General features: G+C 40.9%; 1 protein-coding gene across 3 annotated transcripts in view; it reads left to right on the top strand.

Moving 5' to 3' along the window:
• Positions 1-1,269: 1,269 nt before the first annotated feature.
• The window catches only part of znf438 (zinc finger protein 438), a 237,007-nt gene continuing 227,338 nt past the window's right edge, over positions 1,270-10,938 (top strand). The window contains exon 1 of one of the 3 annotated variants that reach the window (XM_060825596.1): positions 1,270-1,457. In XM_060825596.1, coding sequence (XP_060681579.1) covers positions 1,355-1,457 — 103 coding nt within the window. In that variant the 5' untranslated portion in view covers positions 1,270-1,354. Of the gene's footprint in view, positions 1,502-10,938 lie in introns of all 3 variants that reach the window. The other 2 variants (XM_060825598.1, XM_060825597.1) reach the window with 2 other exon arrangements.

The raw sequence follows: 10,938 nt of genomic DNA, 5'->3' as shown, positions 1-10,938 counted from the left end.
GATGTTCATGTATTCTGGTGGCTAGTTTTCTGCCTGTTTGTCCAATCTAGAGATTGTTACAGTTCTTGCAAAGTATTTTGTAAATGAAGTTCAATTTGCTTTATGTTTGTTTAAGGTCTTTTATGTTCATTAGTTGCTGTTTTACTGTGTTGGTGGGTTTGCAGGCTACCATGTTGCCAAGAGGTCTGACTAGTCTGGCAATCATTTCTGAGACGTCTTTGATGTAGGGGAGAGTGGCTATGGTTTTTGGATACGTTTTGTCTGCCTGTTTGGGTTTGTTGTTGAGAAATTGGTGGACTGTGTTCATTGGATACCTATTCTTTTTGAAAATCAACAAACACATTGACTTGGACCCCATTTACCACCCATCTGAGAAAAAGAACAGGAAATGACATCATCAACCCAAGGAAACTAAACACAAATAGAAAGTGGGTCATAACACCAGTGATTCCTGAAGAAGGGCTTATGCCCGAAACGTCGAATTTCCTGTTCCTTGGATGCTGCCTGACCCGCTGCGCTTTTCCAGCAACACATTTTCAGCTCTGATCTGCAGCATCTGCAGACCTCACTTTCTCCCCATAACACCAATGCTTCTGTTATTTAGTATGGTGATGAAACATCTGAAAATGAACCTTCCAGCACAACAAGCAAACGTCCATTCAGAATGGTAAAGAATTCAACAAGAACAACAGAAATTGCTGGAGAAACCGGACAGGTACGGGGGGGAAGCAATTATGTTTTCAGTCCCGTGTTTGTTCTTCACAACAGTATGGAATTCATGGTATACTAAACATGTGAGCTAAAGCATATATGAAATAAAAACAGTGTTTTAAAACCCCAGGTCAACAATTCTTTTGGATTCAATGTTAACTCTCTTATTCTCTCTATAAATGCTGCCAGAACTGCTGAGTTTCTCCAGCGCTTTTTAAAAAAAAATGTAAATTGCTGGGATTTTCCCAGCAATTTCTGATTGCTTGTTTTGATTTTGAGTAAAGCTTTTTAAGGATATGTGGATGTTTACGATTAAATAAATAACAAGTGCTGGAGAAACTCCAGGTCTGGCAGCATCTGTGCAGAGAGAGCAAAAGTAAACGTCAGGACTTGACTTTTGCTCTCTCTGCACAGATCCGTTGAGTTTTTCCAGCACTTGTATTTTCCCCCCGAAATGAAGCACATGAAGATCTAAAAACGCATTAATCAAAAGTAATATGCTTGCTTTGGTTGAATAAGCGTGCTGGTGGGTTGTTGCTCTAAAGTGCAGTCAAGTGTGTGCTGCCCAGTGAATAGGAGCAGGCTGCTGGTTGCAGCCTAGGCCCGGCCGGGGGGCCGCCCCGCTCCTTTCCCATTGGAGTTCATGGACGGAGTGAAACAAGATGGCGGCGCCCAGCTAGAGCCGATCATGGCGGATGCCTCAAGGTGCAAGCACAGAAAACAGGCGAACCCGAGGAGAAAACACGGTCAGTCCGATTGCATTTTAACTCCTATCCCCATCAGAGAGAAGGTACGAACCTTCCTGAAGTTTGCCCGAGCCGGAACTCTTTGTTTTTTATTAAAGATATAAAGAATAAATATGTTCGCTGTGACCTAGCCGAGAACGCGGTTTCGGTTTTGGGAAAATTAAAACGGGAATGAAACGAGCGGCTCGGCCTGCCTGCACTTCTTGTAGCGTCGCCTATCGATCTCTCTTTGAAGACCGAGCTTCCCTTTCGATTTCTGTTGAACCAAAATAAGAAGGAGGGGAGGGGAGGGAGGTGGGGGTGAGCGCTCGCCTGCTGCCAGACAGGACATTTTCCTGCCTTTGGCCGGCAGTTGTGGCCGCGGTGAGGCGGGCCTTGTGGCGCGGGACTGGGAGGGAAGGCCTAGGGCGGGCGGCCGGCCGGCCCAGGGCTGCCTCTGTCTGTCAGACCCGCGGAGCGGCTCCTCCTGTGTGTTTCCTCAGAGGAGGGAGAAGCTGGAGTTTACAGCACTCATCGACCCCGAACATTTTATTCCATTGCGGGCCAGCGTGGGCGTGTGACGTGCAGCTGCAGCCGCTCTGCAGCGTCTCGTCTCCTAAAGGGTTTCTCTCAGTTTTTTTTCTCTCTCAACACACAGCCTTTCCATTGTGAAGGCAGCTGATGTGTGGGTTCTTATCTCTCCCCGAGCCAACAACTCATTTATTACAGATAAATGGCTTATTGTGCTTAAATTCATTGACACATTAGCGATGGGGTAGGCAAAATGACAACGGGGAGTCACTCGAATGGATGAATTTTTAATGCCCCGCGATAAATGAATGCAGATCTGCCAGGTATTGGGCCCTTCTTTCAAGTTGGGCAATCTTAATGTATGTAGCACATCAAAATAAAGATGAATTTGAAATTGTTTTCAACATTGATTCGCCACCTTTGAATATATAAAATACTCTAAGCATGCTTGCCTCTACCGTAAAACTTTCCAAATAATACTCACGTTTTTAATCACCTTCTGAATTTAGAATTACTTTATTTAAGTGGAGGGTGTTATTACCAGCAATGAAAAGTGAATATCTCAAAAATAAACTACCATCTTATATCAGTTATTTATAATTTAATTCTTTGTTAGGATGTTCTAAAACTTGTAGTCTGGATTACAGCAGTGTTGGAAAACTTGTAATCTATCTCAATGTTAATTTTCTAACTATATATTGCAAATTATTTCGGAATATTAAGAACAGATTGGAATTTAGCAACAACATATCTGTCACCTGTGTATGCACTTTGATTTTTGGGATAGATAATTTGGTGGCATTTTCATGTTCATAGATTCTGATCACCATTCTGGGTAATATAGAATTTGAGTATCAATTTTATCACTGGTATTGATGTAATTTAAGTTCACAAATAATATTTTTCCTGAATTTGTGTGTTCATACAGCAGTTGGTTACTGAGTGATGCATTAGAGAAAACTCATAAGGTTGATCATCGCTAAAATGTCCTTATTTTCTATTGATCTGCTAGTAATTCTTTTGTTTATTTTAGCTGTTGATTTACAGATATACTAGGCTAAAACAATTGCATTTCTTAAATATATCTGATTTATGTATTGTGCAAATTCAGCTTGTTTGAGAGGATACTTTTGGCAGCAGTTTGTGGACAATAAATGTTTGGACTATCTTATGAGCATAGCTTGGACGCACTGGATGTGTTTCACTGGACTTTAGAAGGGTGGGGGATGATTTGATGCAAGTATCCTGAATGTAGATGTGGAAATGTATTGATTCTTTGGAGTTGGGCTTCACTGGCCAGGCTGGCATTCATCACCGATCTTTGCCCATGAAAATATGGTGGTGAACTGTCATCTTCAGTTTACTACAGTCTGTTTGGTGTAGGTACTTTCAATGGTGTTGGGGAGGAAGTTTCAGGATTTAAGACTGAGATAGATTGGGGAATCAAGGGTTTTGGGGAAAGGGCAGGAAAGTGAATATAAGGAATGTGTGGTCAGCCATGATCCTGTAGAATGGTGGAGCAGACTCAAAAGACCAAACTGCCGCCTCTTCCTATTTCTTATGTCTGAAAGAAAGATTCTTAGTCTGTGATAGCAAAGGTTGTTAGGACTCATCTGTAAACAGATCAGTTGTGATTTTATTGAATGGCAGAGCAATGTTTGCCATTTGCTTTATATGTTCGTAAATATCTTGAGTGGGTCCACGAAGGAGAGTTTAGCTTGAATGCTGTTGTGCATTGTGTTTGAAGTTACAAGTAGTTCTTGTGTAAACCTGTACTTTATAAGAATTGCACAATAAAAGTAGCACTCAACGTTGGCAATGTAATTGTGTTACAGCCGATACATATTTTCTAAGTTGTGCTTCAGAAGCTGTGTCCCCCATTCATCCATGTGTTACAGCCAATTTGCATTGACAAAACGCATATTATAGCAGAACAACCTTTCGTTTGTACATGAATAGTTCAGCTACAATTGTGATGTAGCTCAGGAAAAGTGGGTTAAAACAATTTAACATTAATGTAAACAATTTCAAGGGAATTTGAGGATTTATTCAGTGTTTTAAACCTTAAGTGAATACATTGCAATCTGCTTTGCAGCATCGAGGGCCGAAGGCTCTGTACTGCGCTGTAATGTTCTATTTTCTATCACCTTTTGTGCTCCCATTAATTTTAGATGTCTGAATTATGTAGAATCATAAATATACTGGCTTTCATTCACTGCAATAAGTATTTTTCATTCAAACTCTAATTATGGGGTCTGGGTAATGGAATGGGTTGGGTATTAACTATGGCTACTGAGATGGAAAATTTCTTTGGAAGGATCAAATATGACGTTATTTTGGGCTGCCTTGATCTGTTGAGTTGGTTTGCTGCTCAAAGCTGCAGCCAATTGCCATACATTAGCAATTTAATTTAAAATTGCTTGTGTTTAACAAAAAAATGGGTGGGGAAATACAGCATTGGTGCAGTAGAAATGATCTTTTGGGCTCAGCATTGTGCAGAGTAGAGTACATTTTTCTGTGTTTCCAGTCTCCTGTAATTGATTTTGTGGCTTGAAATGATTGAAAATTGAATTCCACAGTATTCACTTTTTCTTTAGGTAATAACCTTTCCAAAAAATACCTGAAACTAAATGCAATTATTTTTATACATAATATATATTATATATAACTCGTCCATGCCGACCAGATATCCCAACCCAGTCTAGTCTCACCTGTTAGCACCCGGCCCACATTCCTCAAACCTTCCTATTCATATATACATCCAGAAGTCTTTTAAATGTTATAATGTTGAAACTGAAACTGAGATACTGGTTCATTTATGTTCTAATCTAGGAAGGAACATATTGGAATGCGGTGCTAATGGAATTCAGTTAAGTCTGAAAATCTAATATCTGGCTCAGGATGTAATCGTGTACCAGTGAATAGAATCTGCTTTGGGAGTGATGCCCTCGTCTTGAGGATAATTTTTAAAAAAGTGGAGTGATTATGTGTGTGTTTGTGCAGTCATTTGCCGCAAGGGAAATGCCTAAATATGTCTAGGTTATTGAAGTCAATTGATGAGTAGAGGCTAGACATGTCCCTGGAGGAAAGGAAAATTTCTGGGCTAGTTACCCTGAGATGTTATTAATGCCTTCAAATGAGGAATGTTCTGCATCATGAAAAAAAATCTGAAATTGAAAAGAATTCAATATTTGATTTAAGCAGTAATTAAGAACCAGAGATGCAATGGTTTAATTGGAATTTTGTTTTTTGAATGTGGATAAATGACTAAACTACAGAACAGGAATTATTTTCATAATTTTGTCTATGTATAATTTCATTTTTTTCCAAACTCTATTGATACATTTAGTAGAAATAAAATGAAGATCAACTCCCACAGATTTCCAGGTGGTTTTGTGCAAACCATTGATATAAGTGTAACTAATATAGTATTAATATTGTCAGCTGTTATTATGAACAGAGCGCTATAATGACAACAAGGTTTGTCTTTAACTGTGCAGTTCTATTTGCTGTTTTTGATCCATGTCCTTGATCAAGTTTTATCAAGCTATGTTGCAATTTACAACCTTGGGATCATTCATCTGAAATCTAGACATACTTTTCTTTTCTAAACAACACCTACTGTCCAAATACACATTGATATTGAATTCTCCATCCACCTGGTCTGGTCCTGGAGACCATTAATGTGATGAGTTCTTTGAGGATGAGTCATGTAGACTCCCTGCTGGTCCTAACACTAGTTTAAACTCTGGTCTTGTTTTTCTTTTCCTTTTTATGTGTTGGTTTTGCAGCCCTGGTTTTTAAGTAAACTATCACCATTGGCCAGAACACGGTATGTACAAACTCCATGCAGAAAGAACAGAGCTGGCAATAAAGTCACGATAGAGGTGGGAAAGTACCTGGCTTTTCCAAGAGTTTGTAGAGCCCCAGTTCAGACATTATGAACATTTTCATGTGGGGAGAGGGGGTGTGAGAAAACTTATTTGTGTGATTTTCCATCTGCAATAAAATGATGTTTGACTGCATGATATGTTTCTGAGTTTGAATAGATATGTGAAGTGTAAAAGGCACTGTGATGTGAAACAAAACAGAAAGTGCTAATGTAAGTCAGTTGGCCCGGTAGCATCTACAGAGACAACAGAATTCACTTTTTGGGTCAAGTGACTTTTCATCAGAACCATGCAAATGGGATGTTATGAAGTGAGTTCAAGGTCATAGTTCCCTATTTGGGAGTTTGTATTTCAACCATTATTCTAAGAAAAAGTGAGGACTGCAGATGCTGGAGAGAGTTGAGTGTGTGGTGCTGGAAAAGCTGGGCAGGTCAGGCTGCATCCAAGGACCAGGAGAATTAACATTTCAGCCATCAGGAATGAGGCTTGTGGGCCGAGGGCTGCTGGGAGATAAATGGGAGGGGGTTGAATTGGGGTGGTGGAGGGTAGCTGAGAATGCGATAGATAGATGAAGATGGGGGAGAAGGTTATAGGTCAGAGAGGGAAGGTGGAGCAGATAGATGGGAAAGGTGATGGACAGGTCAGGAGGATGGTGCCGAGTTGGAGGCTTGGGACTGGGATAATGTAGGGGGGAGGGGAAATGAGGAAGCTGTTGAAATCCACGTTGATCCTGTGTGATTGCAAGGTCCCAAGGCAGAATATGAGGCGTTTTTCTTCCAGGTGTCGGATGGTAAGGATTTGGTGATGGAGGAGGCCCAGGACCTGCGCGTCCTCGGTGGGGTCGGATGAGAGTTGAATGTTCAGCCATGGAGTGGTGGGGTTGGTTGGTGCGGATTTCCCAGAGATGTTCTCTGAAATGATCTGCGAGTAGGCATCCTTTTTCCCCGAGGTAGAGCATCAGGGTGCAATGGATACAGTAGATAATATTGGTGGAGTTACAGGTAAATTTCTGTCTGATATGGAAGGCTCCTTTGGGACCTTTGATGGCAGTGAGGGGGGAGGTGCAGGTGCGTGTTTTCACTTGCTGTGGTGGTATGGGAAAGTGCTAGGAGTAGGGTGTGGGCTGGTGGAGGGCATGGAAATGTTGAGACAGTCATGGAGAGAATGGTCTCTGGAATGCTGGTACGGTTTGGGCGGGAAATACATCTGTGTTCAGTTTGTAGATGGTGGAAGTCGCGGAGGACGATGTAATGTGTAAGGAGGTTGGTGGGGTGGAAGGTGAGGACTGGGGTGGAGGGAGGTGGTTCCTGTACTTGTGTTGGGGGTAGTGGCGTTCAAGAGTGGAGGTGCGGGAAGTCGAGGAGATGCGTTGGAGGGCATCATTGATTACCTGAGAAGAGAAATTGTGATCTTAGATGGAATAGGTCATCTGGGTTTCTCTAAGGTGGAATTGCTCATACTGGAAACAGATGTGGCGGAGGTGGAGGAATTGGGAAAGGGGATGGCATTTTTACAGGATGTAGAGTTGGCGGAGGTGTAGTCTCAGTACCTGTGGGAGTTGTTGGGCGTCCATGTCGATTGCTGGAGATGGAGAGGTCCAGGAAGGGGATCCCCATCCACAGCCTCCAGCTTTATCTTCCTTTGAACAAAAAAAAATTTAATCAGAAAGTGACCCAAACATACACTGACTTTTTTTCTTTTTATTTTAATCATTCCTCACAGCATCGGGGTCTGTCTTTGAGATCTCGGATAATTTGTTGGAGCAAGTAGCTTTTTATTGTGTAACAGTATGTCAACATATGACTTGCATCAGTCCAGTTCATTTTGGGAATCTTTTCTTTCTAACATTTGAAATTACTTGTACAAAGGCAATCTTCAACCTTTCCTCAGTGATGTTGTTGGTGAAATGTATATTGTCCCAAAGTGGACAGTTTTCACATAACATGTGAGCAGAATTTTCTCCGATTGTCCCTTTTTAAATCGTTTCATTTCGAATATTGGATGAATAGACCCCTGGACCTCTGGCTTCCACCATGCCAGTGTTTCAGCAGCTTAGATACTGAATTACCATTTCAATTTTCTCATGACTTTCCAGGCTAATGGACAACAGTTCTTGTTCTTATCCAATAAGAATATGATAACCTTTGCTGGGCCTGAAGAACAAACTGAAAGGTTGGCACGTGTAACTTTGTTTAAAAGACTCGATTCATTTCTTCTGGGTCAGGCAATCCTAGAAATCCAAGCTTGCGTTTTTCTGAACTTAATTTCTTGAATGTATTATTTGCACTCGAGTCTTCATCAATAGTTGCTTCATAGTACTCTGTTTCAAATATTATAATTGACATGGAGTCTTGTTTGACTGTATAATCAGTTTAACTGTGCAGTCAGATCTCTTAACTGGTCTGTGCCTTCCCTGGATGCAAAATCGTTTTTCTGATGAGTCCAATTTATCTGGATGCAGTTAACAAGTTCCAAGTGAGACTGTTGATCTAAAGTTACTCCTGACATATTCTGCTTTTTGCATAATCCTATGTACTTAATGGCCTTCAAAATCTGATTTTCAACCTTAAATTCCCTTTTTATTTTATCATTGATCCATCACTCTAATTCCGAGGACCCCATCCCAAAGGAAATTACCAATGTGTGTTGTCAAGCTATCTGCCAATTTACCTCTGTGATACTTATCGAGCATTGTTACATCTGCTTTAAGTTGAACACAACCTACTTTTGTAGAACTGAAATACTATACCGTCACTACATCATCCAATTCATCGCCTTGCTTGTTTAATTTCTGTATTTTCCCTTCTATATCACTGGCTTTTACACAGTCAAATAAAACTTCTATTCATTAGTAGCCGTCAAAATAACTCAATCATTTGGGCCCATGTGTGTTATGGTGTTCCCACTCTAATCATCGTTCTTTTATTTGTCAAACTACAACCTCTACTTGTTGGCCCCGCCTTATTCTACAAATATCAACACAATTTCTCCATCTGATGAATCCTTTGTAAGTTTGTTATTTTTTTCCTTGGGCCATAATCACTTCCAGTTCCAGAACTTGTGTGTTTTCTGTCCTCTGTTCGATCTAGTTTTTCCCCATTTATTGATCTTACCTCCTATCACTGAGGTGACGTTTGTATTTGCTGGCTTTCCCTGCCTCCATATAATAGTGGCATTGCCCATTCACACACTCTTCTTTCACCATCGTGTCAATTTGCTCTTGTTCTCTGGGAAAATAGCCTTGTCCTAGCTGTGTATCATTTTGTCCTTGTTTACTCACCCCTTTGGCCAAAACATGGCCCTTTATAATTGTCAAGATATATGTGTACATGAAGTGTATTATGCTTCATCACTTTTTGTAACTCCTGGAGATTTTGTAGGTCTGTAATCAGTGCTAGTTAATCTCTGGGAATGCACTCTAACAGTTTGTTGGCGCGCTGTAAAATCATACTACCTTACCCAGATCTTTCTGTTCTTGCTACATGTCTATATTACCAGGTACCATGTCCTTCAGATAAGAATTCATTTTGATTGGCCTTAGATGATACTAAACCCTTCCCACTATGCAAGGCATTCAGATGCTCAGAAAAAGTGAAGCTAATTGTTGATATTCCCAAGTCAAGGATGATCATGATGAAGGAAATTTTGAATTTCTCCTAAAATGCAGTTGATTTACTTTAGAAACCACAAGCATTTTTAGTGATTTCTTTGCACAGACTTCCCATGCCAATGCAGATGTAGTTTTGGAACTGTGTTGGTCTGTGTTTGTGAAGCATGTCATTTATTATTGTGTGAATTCTTTCAAACAATCCATTATTAAAGAGTTTTCGTGCTGCAGAATTCATTACCACATTATCCATAGTTGCATACTGTAAATTCATCACTGACAAACCCCCCCCGCCCCATTGTTCATTAGGAATTTAGCTGGTGCCAACTGCTTCTCCACTGCCCTACCTATGCCACTAACTTGCCTGTTGAAAGAGGCAACTTTGCACTCATTTTCCACTTCTTGACTTACAGTACCAGAGGCTGTGACAACACAACACAAGTGAATGTCTACATGATTACATTAGACTAGACTAGATTCCCTTCAGTGTGGAAACAGACCCTTCGGCCCAACAATTCCACACTGACCCTCCGAAGAATCAACTGTGGGTGATTGTTGGCTAGCTTTTAATTTTATACTTTTTATTGAGTTAAACTTTCATCATCAGTTTTATTGGAATTCAAACCAATGGCTGCAGAATATTAACATAGAATATAAAGCATTACAGCGCAGTACAGGCCCTTCGGCCCTTGATGTTGCACCGACCTGTCATACCAGTCTGAAGCCCATCCCACCTACACTATTCCATGTACGTCCATATGTTTGTCCAATGACAACTTAAATGCACATAAACTTGGCGAATCTACTACTGTTGCAGATAAAGCATTCCATATCCTTACTACCCTCTGAGTAAAGAAGCTACCTCTGACATCTGTCCTATATCTATCACCCCTCAATTTAAAGCTATGCCCCCTCGTGCTCACTGTCACCATACTTGGAAAAAGGCTCTCCCTGTCCACCCTATGTAACCCTCTGATTATCTTATATGTCTCTAATAACTCACCTCTCAAACTTCTTCTCTCCAATGAAAACAGCCTCAAGTCCCTCAGCCTTTCCTCGTAAGACCTTCCCTCCATATCAGGCAATATCCTAGTAAATCTCCTCTGCACCCTTTCCAAAACTTCCACATCCTCCTTGTAATGCGGTGACCAGAACTGTACACAGTACTCCAAGTGCGGCTGCACCTGAGTTTTGTACGGCTACAGCATAACATCAGGGTTCCAGAACTCGATCCCTCTATTAATAAAAGCTAAAACACTCTATTCTTAACAACCCTGTCAACCTGGGTGGCAACTTTCAAGGATCTGTGTATATGGACACCGAGATCTCTCTGCTCATCTACACTACCAAGAATCTTACCATTAGCCCAGTACTTTGCAATCCGGTTACTCTGACCAAAGTGAATCACCCCACACTTGTCCGCATTAAACTCCATTTGCCACCTTTCAGCCCAGCTCTGCAGCTTATCTTTGTG

The sequence above is a fragment of the Hemiscyllium ocellatum genome, chromosome 5, assembly GCF_020745735.1.
Source record: "Hemiscyllium ocellatum isolate sHemOce1 chromosome 5, sHemOce1.pat.X.cur, whole genome shotgun sequence".
Lineage (NCBI taxonomy): Eukaryota > Metazoa > Chordata > Chondrichthyes > Orectolobiformes > Hemiscylliidae > Hemiscyllium > Hemiscyllium ocellatum.
This window is presented reverse-complemented; position numbering and strand designations above follow the sequence as displayed.